At 44.5% G+C, this 16,847-nt stretch overlaps 1 protein-coding gene across 1 annotated transcript in view; it reads left to right on the forward strand.

Annotated features, from left to right (window-relative positions):
- The first annotated feature begins 8,814 nt into the window (after window positions 1-8,814).
- LOC134355569 (T-complex protein 11-like protein 1) overlaps window positions 8,815-16,847 on the forward strand; it is a 38,162-nt gene continuing 30,129 nt past the window's right edge. Inside the window, exons 1-2 of the mRNA XM_063065617.1 lie at window positions 8,815-8,912; window positions 14,690-14,892. Coding sequence (XP_062921687.1) covers window positions 14,736-14,892 — 157 coding nt within the window. The 5' untranslated portion in view covers window positions 8,815-8,912; window positions 14,690-14,735. The remainder of the gene's footprint in view (window positions 8,913-14,689; window positions 14,893-16,847) is intronic.

Consider the following 16,847-nt stretch of genomic DNA (forward strand, 5'->3'; position numbering starts at 1 on the left):
AATGGACATTGAACCCTTGAAGACTACCTCATTTTTATTAATATATATTATTTCTGTGTTGCGTGATTTTTAATCTATTCAGTACTGTAATTGATTCAGTTATTTATTTTTACTTTTTTTCTTCTATATTATGTATTGCATTGAACTGCTGCTGCTCGTAAGTTAACAAATTTCACATCACATGCCGGTGATAATAAACCTGATTCTGAGACAGTGTGCAGAGCTAGTTCTGTGGAATGGAATATTCCTGCCCCTGTTTTTTTTTAAACACTCTAGGACACCACCGCACAGAACAAGCCCCTCCGCATAGTTAGCCAGTACTAAATTATTAATTTGCCTGGTCGCATTGACTTGCATGTGAACGACAGCTCTCCATACTCCTATCCACGTACCTATCCAAATTTCTCTCAAATGTTGAACTTGAACCCGCACTCACCACTTCTGCTGGCAGCTTGTTTCACACTCTCACCACCCTCTGAGTGAAGAAGTTCCTGCTTTAAACATTTCACCTTTCTCCCTGAACCTATGAGCCCTAGTTCTAAACACAAAATAATCTGCAGATGCTGGGGTCAAAGCAACACTCAGAACACGCTGGAGGAACTCCGTGGAAAAGATTGATCGACATTTCGGACGGGAACCCTTTGTCAGGACTGTAGAGGGAAGCGGCAGAGGGCCTCTGCCCCTTCCCTCTACAGTCCTGACGAAGGGTTCCAGCCTGAAACATCGACCAATCTTTTCCACGAATGCTGCCCGACCTGCTGAGTTCCTCCAGCATATTGTGAGCCCTAGTTCTAGTCTCCTCCAACCTCAGTGGGAAAAGCCTGCTTGCATTTATCCTATCCCTGTTATGAGAAGCATCTAACCACAAGATCTCCTGGAGTTTAAACACTTTCTAACTCTCCAGAGAAAGGAGTAGCTGACACAGCCCCTTCAAGGATTCAGAACCACCCCGCTAATTGGCAATCATGTTTTGGCGCCAAGAATTCAGTATTTAAAGAGCACCTGAAAGGCGCCTCAAAGCTCAATCATAGTTTAACTAGAGACAAGGTCTAGTGTTTTGTTGTACAGGTACTCAGTTCACTTTCCAGCTTTATACCATGTCTCGATCCTTGCCTCAGCATTTGGGTCCTAACCACCTTTGGCAAGGTCTCTCATCACAGTATGATTAAGCCAACATGGACCCAGCGGGGCATCAGTCTTCCGTCCGCTGTCGCCAGCCACGGCGAGATGATCTCGAGAAAAAGCCTGGAGGTTCAGTACCTCTAGGTTATCGTTCATCAGCTTTCACAAAGGGGAGGCCAGAGTCACCCGAGAAAGCTAGTCGGTCACTCTGCAGAGCCAGTATGTCTTCCATCTCCGGAGAGATTCGATGGTGACCCGGGTTCTTGCCGCGGTTTCCTCACCCAGTGTTCGTTAGTGTTCAAACTCCAGCCGTCCTGGTTCCTTTCTGAGCACGGAAAGGTGGCTTTCATTATCTCTCTTCTGACTAGAAATGCACTGGCCTGTGCCACCGCGCATTGGGAACGAAGGTCGGAGATTTCCTCTGATTCGGAGGAACTCGATGCCTTCACGAGAAAGGTGTTCCCGCACCCCACTGGAGCCAGCTGGTCCTCCAGATAAAGATTTGACCAACTGTGGAATAGCAGATGAGGTTAGGGGATCATGTGGAAGACATCAGTTTCTACATTATTGACTCCCCACTCACCCCCCGATCCTCGGGTACCCTTGGCTGCCTCAGCATAACCCATCCGTGGACTGGAGGGCGGGGAGAATCTTTGCTTGGTCCCGTCATCGTAAGACGTTATGATTGTGCAATGGTGTCCCGACCCGAGACCAACAATCAACAAGGGGGAAGTTTTCAGTGCGAGGTCATCTGAAACCTTCTGGAGACCTTGTTCTGCCCTTAAGGAAAGAAAGGCCGATTCTGGATAGCGGGACTGTGCGTGTCCCGACTCTGTCCAACCGGGTCCGCACGGGAACTTTCACCTGAGGATGAGGAGTCTAGGGAGGAGACTCGGAGGACAGACGAACCACCCCTGCCACCTAAGAAACCTCGGGAGTCCTCTTGAAGGAGGGTTCAGAAGAACTTGGGACTCGCAGACCAGTTGTAGTTCCTTTCGTATACAGTACCAGGACTTAGATGAGGCTTTCAGCAAGGGAAAGGCATCGACTTTTCCACCACACTGACTATGCTGTAGATCTTCTGTACGTCCTCTGCGGATCGATTATACACACTCTCAGGCCCAGAGAGAAATGCAATGGAAGGGCATATAAAGGAGGCTCTTGCCAGGGTCCACCTCAGCAGCTAGTGCAGGCTCCATACAAAAGGATGGGAGCCTGTGGCCATGCATTGACTATAGGGGATTAAACTACATAACAGCCAAGAATCATTACCCCTTTCCACTGATGAATATATGAATATTGCCTTCAGATTCTTCAAGGGGCAAGAGTATTTAGTAAGCTAGACTTGCAGAGTGTGTACAGTCTGGTCTGTATACAGGAAGATGATGAGTGGAAGACTGCATTCAACACCAACAGGGCAGTACGAGTACCTGGTTAAGCCCTTCAGGCTCGTGAATTCTCCAGCAGTTTTTCATGTCTTTATAAATGACATTCACTGGGATACCCTCCATAAGTACTTGGATGTTATCCTAATCTTCTTAAATCCATGGAGAATCATGTCACTCATGCCGGGGACATTTTAAAGTGCCTTCTAGAAAATGGGCTGTCAAGCTGGTGAAGTCTGAATTTCACGTGATGACCATCGTGTTTTTTTTATCATCTCCAGTGGCCATCTCAAGATGGCCCCTACAAAGACCCAAGGCAGTCAGAGATTGGCCACAACCATCCTGTTATGAGATTCACCCAACCTTCCAGCTTCTGCGGTTTTTGCTCTAACACTCCAGAGTATGGATGGTTGGTGCAGCCCTTTTAAGGGTTCAGGACCATCCCACTAAATGGCAATCATGTTTCGGCATCAAGAATTCAGAATTTAAAGAGCACCTGAATGAAGCCTCAGTGCTCAATCATAGCCTAATTAGAGATATCGTCCAGTGTTTGTTTTGTGCTCAGTTCTCAATCTAGTTTGATATTGTCTCAATCCTTGCCTCAGAGACTCCAGCATTTGGGTCCTAACCATCCTTGTCAAGGTCTCTTGGCACAATTTTTATAACTCTAACAAATCTCCCCTCAGTCTTCTATGCTCCAGAGAATCTCACCTGGTCCCAACACCAGCTCCATACCAAAGAAAGCCCAGCAGCATCTCTGCTTTCTGCAAAGGTTGAGAAAAGTCCATCTCCCACCCCCCATCCTCACCACATTCCACAGAGGTTGTATTGAGAGCATCCCGAGCAGCTGCATCACTGCCTGGTTCAGAAATTGCACCATCTCGGATCGCAAGACCCTGCAGCAGATAGTGAGGTCAGCTGAGAAGATCATCGGGGTCTCTCTTCCCGCCATTAGAGACATTTACACCACACGCTGCATCCGTAAAGCAAACAGCATTATGAAGGACCCCACGCACTCCTCATACAAACTCTTCTCCCTCCTGCCATCTGGCAAAAGGCACCGAAGTATTTGGGCTCTCACGACCAGACTACGTAACAGTTTCTTCCCCCAAGTCATCAGACTCCTCAATACCCAGAGCCTGGACTGACATCAACCTACTGCCCTCTACTGTGCCTATTGTCTTGTTTATTATTTATTGTAATGCCTGCACTGTTTTGTACACTTTATGCAGTCCCAGATAGGTCTGTAGTGCAGTGTAGTTTTGTGTTGTTTTTTACATAGTTCAGTGTAGTTTTTGTATTGTTCATGTAGCACCGTGGTCCTGAAAAACGTTGTCTCGTTTTTACTGTGTATTGTACCAGCAGTTATGGTTGAAATGACCATAAAAAGTGACTTGACTTGACTTAAGTCCTAGCCTATTCAACCTTTTCCTATAACTCTGGCCCTCAAGACAAGGCCAATTCCTTGTACTTTTTCAATCTTATTGACATCTGTCCTGTGGGTAGATGACCAAAATGGCACACAATACTCCAATGTGGGGCTCACCAAAGTCTTGTACAATTACAATATAACATCCCACTCCTATATTTAATACGACCAACACACATAAAAGTTGCTGGTGAACGCAGCAGGCCAGGCAGCATCTGTAGGAAGAGGTGCAGTCGACGTTTCAGGCCGAGACCCTTCGTCAGGACTAACTGAAGGAAGAGTGAGTAAGGGATTTGAAAGTTGGAGGGGGAGGGGGAAATCCAAAATGATAGGAGAAGACAGGAGGGGGAGGGATGGAGCCAAGAGCTGGACAGGTGATTGGTAAAAGGGATACGAGAGGATCATGGGACAGGAGGTCCGGGAAGAAAGACGGGGGGGGGGAACCCAGAGGATGGGCAAGGGGTATATTCAGAGGGACAGGGGGAGAAAAAGGAGAGTGAGAGAAAGAATGTGTGTATAAAAATAGCCACTCATTGCTACTCAGGTACAGGAGCTTGGAAACACACATACAGCATAAGACCATGAGATACAGGAGCAGAATTAGGCCATTTGGCCCATCGAGTCTGCTCTGCCATTTCATCATGGCTGATCCATTTTTCCCAGCTTCTTCCCCGTCATCAGATTTCTGAATCGCTAATGACCCCAAGTACACCAGCAAACTATTGTGTTCTTCTATTTTGTTCTCATTTTGCACTCATTTTTTAAAGTTATATCTTATGTTTTTATGAATTGCAATGTACTGCTCTAGGAAAACAACATATTTGACAACCTATGCCAGTGACATTAAACACCATTCTGATTCAGATTATTGATAGAGATGGCTTCTCCCACAAAGCCAATGTTTAATCCAGAGCGACACACAGAAAATGCTGGAGGAACTCACCAGGTCAGGCAGGGAATGAATAAACAGTTACCGTTTCAGATCGCCGAGATCCTCCTTCAGGACCAGAAGCTAGAATAAAAAGGCTGGGGAGGGGAAGGAGGCTAGCTGGAAGATGATGGGTGAAGCCAGCTGGATAGGAAAGGTAAAGGGCTGGAGAGAAAGCAATCTGATAGAATTTTGGCAGACGGAGGCACTGGACAAAGCGATCCCCCAATTTACGATGGGTTTCACCAATGTACAGTACAGAAGGTTGAATTGGGAGCACTTGTTGGAGAAATTCTGTTTTGGCAAGTTTCCAAAAGCAGAATTTCCTGGTGGCCAACCATTTTAATTCCTATTCCAACATGTTGGTCCATTGCATCCTATTTTGTCATGATGAGGCCACTCCCAGAGTGGAGGAACAACACCTCATATTCCATCTGGCTAGCCTCCAACCTGATGGCATAAGCATCGATTTCTCCTTCCGGTTTAAAAAAAATTCCCTCCCCCCACTTCCCTCTTCTATTTCCCACTCTAGTCTCTTGCCTCTTCTTACCTGCCTATCACCATCTCCTTCCCTGTCTCCCATGGTCCACTCTCCTCTCCAGCCTTTTGCCTACCCACCTGGCTTCACCTGTCACCTTCTAGCCAGTGCCTCTTCCCCTCCCCCGACCTTCCTGTTCTGGCATCTTCCTTGTTCTTTTCCAGTCCTGAAGAAGGCTCTCAGCCCAAAACGTCAAATCTTTGTTCATTTCCATAGATGCTGCCTGACCTGCTGAGTTCTTCCAGCATTTTGAGTGTGTGTTGCTTTGGATTTCCAGCACCTGAGGAATTTCTTGTGTTATGTAACCGGCAACAATGAATATCAATCGAGTCAGGTTATATAAAAACAACCAAACATTTATTAAACACGGATAAACAATTTAAAAAAAACCACAACCTTAACTGGAAGTTAACCGCTATGTGGCCATTCAACAAATCGCCACTCAGTACTGGTTCTTAAAGCGATAAATGCGAAAACAGTTCTTAAAGCGGTAAAGTCAAATACAGTTCTTAAAATGGTAAATTTGAAAGTCCAACAGATTTATACATTCAATTGGGAGAGACTTCTCTGGGGAAGGATTTCTTCACAGATGCGACTTTCCTGCTGGTTCTGTCCAAAGAATTCATGACAAAGGAAATAAACAACTTAAAAGCAAATAACCTTTCTTCTGGTGATCAAATCCTGCATGAACTCTTTTCTCTTCTGGCAAGAGTTATCTTTGATGCAGGTCGCTACTTCTTCAACGAAGACTCAATAAGGTCGATCCTTTGTTAAACTGCTGAACGATACCAACTTCTCTTAATCCTTCAGATCCTGTACTTCGATAAAGTCTTCACTCTCCAATACTACTAAAAAGGTACATCAACAAATCTGGCAAAAATGGGTAAACTGCCAGTCCAGCACTATTGTAGCTTGCAATAGTACGTAAAACTCCGTTTTAAAAATGGAACCGTGTCATAAAAAAACACGCAATGGACCGGAGCCTCAGGCTAACGTTCTAGCTGGAAAACTAACTGCGTCACCAGGAGTCTTTCCTTTTATACCCGTGGTGAACATGTCATCATGTGACCTCACATCAGCAGGAAAATTACATCAGGTGACCTCCAAAAGACCACTACATCATTCTCACAAGAAAGTCACAAGATCTCCTTGAGGTATGTAACACTTGTTAATGATTAATCCAATTTACTACTTCATCTTGGATGCCAAGTGAGTGAACCTTCTTGACTTAACCCCTCATGCGGGATCTTGTCAAATGCTTTGCTGAGGTTCATGTAGACAACACACTGCCCCACCTTCATCAACTTTCCTGGTAATTTCCACGAAAAACTCTACAAGATGGGTTGGCCACAACCTACCATGCACAAAGCCATGTTGACTATCCCTGTCTATCCAAATATTTATATTTCCTGTACCTTAGAAAACCTTCCAATAACTTGCCCACTACTGATGTCAGACTCCCCAGGCTATAATTTCCTGTATAATTCTTAGAACATTTCATAAACAACTGAACAACTTTAGCTATCCTCAGGCACCTCACCAGTGGTTGAGAAAGTTTTAAGTATCTCTGCTAGGGCCCCTGCTATTTCTGCACTTGCCTCCCACTGGGTCAAAGGGAACACCTTGTCAGGCCCCAGGGATTTATCCACCCTAATTTGCCCATGAGCTCATGTTACGTACCCCATAACTGGGTTGCCAACCAGCAGAAATGGAACACTCGTTGGAGTCTGTGATTACTAGGAACTAATAAAGTTTTATTAAAGAAGTAAGTAATACAGTACACTAATCGCAAGGATATAATGTAACAGGTTAGCAATGATAATACACACATACACAGAAATAGGGTAATAGGAATCAATCAAGCTCTATCGCAGTCTAGGGGTAAGATAATCAGTCTTAAGTGAAGCAGAGTTCAGTTCAGTTTAGTGCAGTTCGAAGTAATCGCTGTTGTACCGTTGGAGAGAGAGAGGGAGAGAGAGAGAGAGATGCAGTTGGTTTCAGGCAACCTTTTGATGTCTTCTGATCCCGCTGTGGCCACTGACTGTGACCCCTCCGTTCTGGATACGATCGTTCTTCCACTGTGAACCTGGCACCCAGGCAAGGGTGGACACACACCCCAGGTTCCCACCGATTGTACCCTTACACCCTGTGAGCCTCTGACCGATTCCCACGAACCGGTCCTCCAAACTCCTACCAACTTGTGGGGGCACACTGCTCTTTCCAGGGTCTCGTGGTGTGTCTCGTGCCTTAGCAAACCGGCTCTTTTTATCCCCCTGCTGGGGTATCACCTGTCCATCAAACTTCAAACAGTTCAGGTTCAAAGCAAGCAGTCTGTCAATATCAGAATTGTGTTTCTTTCTCGTTAATCTCTCTTCTCTCTTTTTAGCATTTTGAATGTTTCTCCATTGTCTTCCGTTATCTCTCTCATTAGCATCAACCATCCGGTAGCTCTGCTTGGCGTCACACATGACACTCATCACTGCTTTGCCTCATTTTTATAGACTGTTTCAGTCTCCTGAGTAAATACAAGTGCAAAAGAAATCCATTTAGGATCTCCTCCTTCTCTTTTGACTCCATTCCTAGATGACCACTCTGATCTTCCAGAGGACCAATTTTGTGCCTTGCTATCCTTTTGCTCTTAACGAAAGGATAAGTGGAAGCCCTTGGATTCTCTTTCACCCTATCTGCTAGAACAACCTCGTCTCTTCTTTTTAATATCATTTGTCTCTGTTCAATGTTCAGGTCGAAGTTTCCGATCACGGTTTTGGGGCAAATAACTTAAGATTTGCAATATCGCCCCTTCTAGAGTCTTTGTACAATGGGGAGAACGGGGGCTGCAGTTTTCTGTACCACCAGAGTGACTGCAATCAATAGATTGAAAACTGTTTTGTGATCCTGCGGTCAGAACAGGCGCTTTAGAAATGTAAACCTTTCTCTTTTCATATAATATTAATATACGTCTCTTGGCACCGAGGCTGTTTGTCATATAATCACTTCCTTGTTGCCATGGTAAAATGCTGCTTATTTTTAAAAAAAAACTGATTCTATGTTGCAAATCGAACTCACGATTTAATGCAATTATTCTGCATATAGATTTGCAAATCATTCAGCATTAGACCCTTTGATCAATATTCATAAATGTGGTTTTAATGGACCTTTCCGATATTTTAATAAATGTTTTGCAAGGTTGCAACCGACTAGGAGGCGGAGCCTCGGCGCTGTTTAGTTTCAATATTGGAAGAGCTCATTGAACGAGGGGAGCATAAAAGCAATTAAAATACTGCGCTGCCATCCTTTCGAATAAATGAAACATATGGAGACCTCGCATATATCAGTTAAGCATTAATGATACTATCTAAATAGACAATTGATCCTCTTCAATGCGACCCTATGAATTTGAATACAAAAGCATGACTCGCGTATCCGGCCCGTGTTTGCAGAGTGGTAGGATCTAATTTGAAATTACAGCGGGTCGGTGTAAACATCGAAAGTAAAAGAGGGGACGCGGAGGTAAGTTGTTTCGCTCCAATATCGATGGCAAAACAAACCATTTAGATTCTCCATACATTTTCGTATTTACTTCACTGTAGTCAACAAATTACTGTGTCTAATGTTTCAAGGAAATGGTTCACAGATGTTTATATGCATTTCAAATTTGCATGTATTCCAGTCTTGAAGTAGTAAATGATGCTAAGGAATTGCTTTTTTAATCTTTTGATCTAACATGCGCTTCTCGCTGCTAAAACGTGGACGACTGTGTAGCAGTTGCTGTTTAGTTTTGCTATAAAGAGAACACTAACTTCAAATGCTAAAAGTCTGAAATAACTGGGTGGACGTTTCTATCCGTACTTGGGGAAGCACGTCGCCAAAAGAGTTGACAGGTGTTTAACTTTTGTGGAGCTGCTGGGCATTTCCAGAATAGCCGGTGGAGGATGACAGTAGTGTTTGGGGATGGGCGACACTCCTCGGTCATGAATCGTGTTTGCAATGTCTGTGCACGCAGAGGGCGGAGAGATATTGGACAGTAACTCAGGAACAGCTCTCGACCATGTCAGATATTTGTGCAGCACTAATAAGTAATAGAGGAGGCAAAATACTGCAGGCGCGAGTATATCTTGAACGGCTTCTCAATTGTGACAGCGGGTGCTATATTCAGGTTTGAATTATCCGAATATTCTTTTGTCGGAAGCTTTCAAACTCCGTGCAGTGTGTGACAGTCGGACCTCTTTTAGTCTCAGTAGTCACAGATTATGTTCCGACCGTGGAGAACTCAGCATTGTGTCCAGATTCCTAGTTCAGTTACTTGGTTTACTTAATAACAAAACATCACGAACCTGGGTGGAAGGAGCCTTAATCTTCTTAGCAGGAATAAAGAGTAGAAAATGATGGAAAAAGGAAATGCTGAAATGAACAGAGAGGATGAATGTTTCAGTCAGTGAACTTTGGTTCTGATTAATGGATTTTGACGTGAAACATTAAATCTGTCTCTCTCGTCGCACCTACTGCCTAACCTGTTGAATACTAAGTGATTTCTAACATCTGCAGTTTCTTTACTTCTCAGCAGGAAAAATGTGGTTTGGTATGTTTTAAGAATATTTTTGAAGATGGGTGGATGGCCAGTGGGTTTTCGGGAGTACAGGAGCATGAGTTTGGAGACACTAATTCTGGATAAGAATAGGAAGAGAGGAGGTGGGTATTAGTGGTGGGAAAGTGAGGGGGGGCTAAATTGATGGTCAGGGATGAAATGGGGATGCAGTGCTGAAGAGGTTAGGAAGGGTTGTGGAAAATGACAATGGAAAAATTTGCAGAGATCTTCAGTGCAATAAATAATGGACACAACAGCTTATGTTTTGCTTTACTGGTTCTACAAACAGGAGAAAATCTGCAGATGCTGGAAATGCAAAGCAACACACAAAATATAAGAAACGGCTGATGTTTTGGGCCAGGGTCTCTGCCCAAACTCCGTCGACTGTTTCCTTTTTTCCATGGATTGTGTGTGTGTGTGTGTGTGTTCTAGATAGGTTCGTCCCATTGAAGCCAGGAAAGGATGAAGAAACCATAGTTAGAGATGTGAAACATTCTTCAACAGGAAGAAAAAAGCATTCTTAAAGCATAGGAAGCAGGGATCAGACAGGGCTCTTGAAAGTTATAAGGCAGCCAGGAAAAAGCTTGAGTAGGGACTTATTAGGTCAAGAAGGGTACACAAGAATGTCTTGATGAGTAGGATTAAAGATAACTGCAAGGTATTCTACAAACAAGAGAAAATCTGTAGATGCTGGAAATCCAAGCAACACACACAAAATGCTGGAGGAACTCAGCAGGCCAGGCAGTATCTATGGGGAATAAAAAGTACAGTTGCTGTTTTGTGCCGAAACCCTTCGGCAGGACTGGAATACAGGAATGTGAAGAACAGGATGATAACGGATCAGGGTTGAATGATGAAACATAAGACCACATGACATAGGAGCAGAATTGTGCCATTCAGCCCATCAAGTCTGCTCTGTCATTTGATTACGGCTGAACCATTTCCCCTTCAACCCCGTTCTCCTACCTTCTCCCTGTAACCTTTCACGCCCTGACTTATCAAGAATCTGTCAACCTCTGCCTTAAACCTCTGCCTCACAGCCAGGTTAAGCAGACTCATATGGCAAAGAATTCCACAGATTCGTCACCTTCTGGGTGAAGAAACTCCTCCTCATCTTTGTTCTCAATGGGACGTCCTTCTATTCTGAGGTTGTGTCCTATGGTCGTAGTCTTCTCCACTATGAAAAACATCCACTCATCTAGGCAATTGAACATTTGAAAGGTTCCAATGAGATCCCCACTCGTTCTTCTAAATTCCAGTGAGTACAGGCCCACAGCCATCAAACACTCTTCATATGATAATCCTTTCATTGCTGGAATCATTTTCGTGAACCTCAATTGAACCCTTTCGAATGTCAGCACATCTAGGAGGTAGAAACGGGAGGTGTGGGGTGCTGGAACTGAGGGTGGTGGTGATACCGACCCTCCTCTCTCTAATTCCATCCTCACTCTTTCTGAGTGCTCTGCACTCCACTCCTTCCACACCAATCCCAACCTCACCATCAAACCCATGTATAAAGAAGGTGCTGTAGTAGTCTGGCGTACCGACCTCTACCTTGCTGAGGCCCAACGCCAACTCTCAGACACCTCCTCTCACTTGCCCCTTGAACAGGACCTCACTAAGGAACACCAGGTTATTGTCTCCCAACCCAACATTATTGAATCTGAGGATCTCCCATCCACCACCAACCGCATAGTTCCCGTGCCCCGCACCTCCCGTTTCTATCTCTTACCCAAGATCCACAAATCCACAAACCTGCTTGTCCAGGTAGACCCATTGTTTCAGCTTGTTCCTCTCCACTGAACTCGTATCTACATACCTCAACTCTATTTAATCTACCCCCCCCCCCCAAAGTTCAGTCCCTTCCTACCTACATCTGTGACACTTCACATGCTCTGGATCTTATCAATGATTTCAGGTTTCCGGCCCCGCATCTTATTTTTACTATGGATGTCCAGTCCCTATACACCTCCATCCCCCACCGGGAAGACCTCAAAACTCTCCGTTTCTTTTTGGACACCAGACCCAACCAGTTCCCCTCCACCACCACTCTCCCCTGCCTAGTGGAACTTGTCCTCACTCTAAATAATTTCTCCTTTGGCTCCTCCCACTTCCTTCAAACATGTAGTCATTGGCCCCTCACATGGGTCCCAGCTATGCCTGTGTTTAACAGGGTTCACAGTGGTAGGCTCATGCAGAAAGTCAGGAAGCATGGAATCCAGGGAGACTTGACTGCAGAATTTGCATGCCACATGAGACAGAGGGAGTTAGTAGATGGAGAGTATTCTGTCCGGAGGTTTTCCGCGAGAATCTGTTTGGGGTCTCCTGTTCTTTGTAATTTTTACAAATGATTTGGATGAGGAAGTGGAAGGGTCGGTTAATAAGTTTGCAGATGGCACAAAGGTTGCTGGTGTTGTGGATAGTGTAGAATGATGTCGAGGATTCCAACAGGACATTGATGGGATGCAGAGTTGGGCTGAGAAGTGACAGATGGTGTTCAATCTGAAAAGGTGTGAAATGGTGCACTTTGGAAGGACGTATTTGAAGGTGGAGTACAAGGCTAATGGCAGGATTCTTAGCAGGCCAGGCAGCATTTCTAGGAAGAGGTACAGTCGATGTTTCAGGCCGAGACCCTTCGTCAGGACTAACTGAAAGAAGAACTAGTAAGAGATTTGAAAGTGGGAGGGGGAGGGGGAGATCCAAAATGATAGGAGAAGACAGGAGGGGGAGGGATGGAGCCAAGAGCTGGACAGGTGGTTGGCAAAAGGGATATGAGAGGATCATGGGACAGGAGGCCTAGGGAGAAAGAAAAGGGGGAGGAGGGGAAAACCCAGAGGATGGACAAGGGCTATAGTGAGAGGGATAGCGGGAGAAAAAGGAGAGAGAAAGAATGTGTGTATATAAATAAATAACGGATGGGGTACGAGGGGGTGGTGGGGCATTTGAGAAGTCAATGTCCATGCCATCAGGTTGGAGGCAACCCAGACGGAATATAAGGTGGTGTTGAATCTTCTCGTATCCCTTTTGCCAATTAACTGTCCAGCTCTTGGCTCCATCCCTCCCCCTCCTGTCTGAATGCATAATTTTAACAAGATTGGAGGAAAGTATAGGGGATGTCAGAGGTTGTTTTTTTTTTATATACAGCGGTGGCTATTTGGTAGAGGCAGATACATTAGGGACATTTAAGACAGTGGTCTCCAACCACCAGGCCGCAAAGCATGTGCTACCGGGCCATGAGGAAATGATATGATTTGGCGATACGAGTCAGCTGCACCTTTCCTCATTCCCTGTCACGCCCACTATTGAGCTTGAACGCACACGAGGTTACTATGCACGTGAGGTCATTACCCGTGCGTCGTCCATGTCAGCGCGGGAAGGGGATTAACTCCTCGAGTTTGCAAATGACAGCGGGCTGAAAAGTATGTTTGACATAACATCTCTGCCGGCATTCCAGATCAAAGTCAAGGCTAAATATCCTGAGATAGCCATGAAAGCACTGAAAACGTTGCTTCCACTTCCAACATATCTCTACAATGAATGCAACGAAAACTAAATTGCGGAATAGGCTGGACATAAGGAACCCCCTTTGAGTATCGCTGTCTCCCATCACCCCTCGATAGGACCGTCTTGTTGCAGGAAAACAAGCCCAGGGCTCCCACTGATTCAGCGATATTGGTGTGTTGCAATGATTTTATATGTTCATACGGGGAAAATATGTGCTGTGTGTTTGATATCCAAATGTTACTTAAAATGTTATGATGCTCTTGACTTATCACTATAGTCATGCCAGGGAAATATGCGCTGTGTGTTTAATATTAAATTCGTTAGATGAACCCTTTTAGAAATGAAATTCAGTGTATTAGCCACTTATAAGTGACTTATAGTTCTTATCACCTATATTCCAGTCATGATTCCCCCCCGAACAGAATCGCCAAAAACGATTTGTAGAAAAAAATCGACACGTACACGCATGCGCACTGGTGCCCGCGCAAGGCTTCGTGGTCATGGTAGTCTTTCTCGGGTAAACACAGCGTATTTGACTGCTACTGTTGTCCGTTGGCAACCCTACCACCCCATACCGCCCCCCCCCCTCCCTGGTTGGCTGGTCCGCAAGAATATTGTCAATAATAAACCGGTCTGCGGTGCAAAAAAGGTTGGGGACCCCTGATTTAAGAGACTCTTGGATGGGCACACGGATGAAAGAAAGTGATCTTGGAGCAGGTTAAAAGGTTGGCACAACTTTGTGGGCTGAAGGACCTGTATTGTGCTGTGCAGTTCTACTTTATGTTCTATGTTAATGTGTGGTTAGACACTGGAAACTTTAATTTTTTGATAACTATGTAAGTGACAACCTATTTTACATACAAAGACAATGCAGGGTTTACCTGATATTAATCTCACAACAGAAGAGAAAATCTTGCAAGGCTCTGGCATCAGGAGATCAGTGTTGACTGCAGCCAAGGTGTTGACTCACCAGAGTCTTGACGAGAGAATGAGTGAAGGTGAACGTGCAGTGGGCTTTAGGCAGTTTTTCAGATACCTTTTGCAATGTAGATTCGACATTTGGTAATTAGTCTCCTTTCCCACTTCACCCCTCAAGGGGACAATTCTAAATATCTGGGCAATTGGGAGGTGCCTTTCTGTATTACAGAGGAACAGAGAGCATTGATCTGAAGGATGCATCTTCATTTTTAACCAACAGATTTCCTCTTCTACTGGATTTGGAGGGGGAAATAAATCCAGACATAATGCCCAACAGTGAGGACAAATTGCCTGTGAATGACGGTCACAATAAAGATCAAGGGGAACAGGAAAGCAGAAGAGCTCTATCCACTGGTGTTGGCTCAAATGGTGGGAATGACATCTCCAGTATGCCTAATCTCTGCAAGCCAAGTATTTCCTGCTGTAAGTATGAGGTTACCGTTCAGCAGCCATCTCTTTTCAAGTCTTGTGTATCAACTATCTCAAGCTGCCATATGACATGTGAAGAGCAGCACTGGCATATAACGATGAAATGAAACTTCCTACTTTACCTGATATTGCTAGGCATAATCCCAAGTGTCATCCTTGGAGTATCAGCCAATTAATGTTATAAATATTTATAATACTATACCATTAATTGTTAATATACAATATTTATAAATAATTAGTAAATGGCACAAGCAACATATTTGCATCTCCACTGAACTGTTTATCGGACCCTGCTCACTTGCATGTTTTTGCACCACTTCCAATACTTAACCCACACGAATGTGATTATTGTCAGTATTTCAGGCTCCGGGGCTACTGACAGCCCTCAATATGCTCTTACTTTCTTTTTATTTGCCATCAAAGGTAAGATTAGGCATTGAAGATGAATGGTATGTCCTTTTTAGGACCAGTCCCAAAGTAGCTTTCAAAACAACAGCTCAGGTACTCAATTCCAATAAGGCCAGGACATGTAACATGCTGTGCTCTGAGTGTCATGAGTATTTATGGCACAATGAACTGCCAGATAAACTGGGTGTTGTTCAAGGATAGGAGAAGCTAGTTTCCAACAGATGGCATTTGTCATTGTGTTACTGACTCCATAATGATGCACACATTTTACAAACTATCATTCAGAAATTCAGGTTCAGAACACACCGAGTTATTTTGCTGCCTTCTATGGCTAATGCAGATTAGAATAGGACTTTGTTGCCATTGCTCAAGACAATGAGGTTGTGGTGCAACTCCAGTCTGTGCAAAACAGTTGCATGAGCAAAGCCATTGTGGAAAGGTTTGGGTGGAGACAGCGCTGGTCACCCTTCATCAGATTCTTCACTCCCAGCTCTGAAGCACCTGGACAATGAAGGTGCATACGTCAGGATGTTCTTCATTGACTACAGCTCAGCATTCATCACTATCATCTCAATGAAACTCATCATTAAGCTCCAAGACCTGAGGCTTGATCCCAGATTTCCTCACCGGCAGACCCGAGTTAATACAGATTGGCAACGGCATCTCCACGCTCACAGGTCCACCACAGGGCTGTGTGTTTAGCCCCCTGCCCTACCCACTTGATACTTGTGACTGTGCACAACAACAACCTCTCACTCAATGCCAGCAAAACCAAAGAGTTGATTATCAACTACAAGAGGAAGAAGCCAGAGGTCCATGAGCCAGTCCTTATTAGGAGAACAGAGTTGATGATGGTCAGTAGTTTTAAATTCATTAGTATTAACAATCTGTCCTGGGACCAGCTTTTAAGTCAGTTGTAGAGCACTACAGAACTGAAACAGGCCCTTCGGCCCTTCTAGTGTGTGCCGAACTATTATTCTACGGAGTCCCATTGACCTGCACCTGGACCACTGCCCTCCACACCACTCTGCATGTCATCACAACGAAGGCCCAACACCACAACAGACTTCTCTGGTGTAATGCTTTAAAGAACAATTTTCAGTCACTGGCACAAACTAGCAGTTTTAAATAGCTTTTGGAGTAAGGTGGGTGTTCTGTTAAGGCAGTTACACCTAAAATAACCTGACTATTAATTTCATTTTTCCTTTGAAAATTAACAGCAGTGTAATAGGTAGAACAGTTTGTTTATTCTGGAATTCATAGATTGAGCTGTAGAAATGGTCAAGGAAGGGAAGAAAGAAAGAAGCTTTGAAAGTTGGGATTATCCAAACCCACTGATTAGCTTAACTGAATAATTGTTTCAGAAATTATCCTGTGGAGATTTCTTGGATGTATATTTGCCAGGCAAATGGCTGCCCTGTACCTGCCCCTTGGACAATATGGTGGCATTTAAGATGACCCATAAAATTTATCCAGAATGTAACAGGCAACTGATGTAAAGCAACAGTCGTCACCTCACTGCAGCTGTCCTGAGGACATTG

The sequence above is a fragment of the Mobula hypostoma genome, chromosome 13, assembly GCF_963921235.1.
Source record: "Mobula hypostoma chromosome 13, sMobHyp1.1, whole genome shotgun sequence".
Lineage (NCBI taxonomy): Eukaryota > Metazoa > Chordata > Chondrichthyes > Myliobatiformes > Myliobatidae > Mobula > Mobula hypostoma.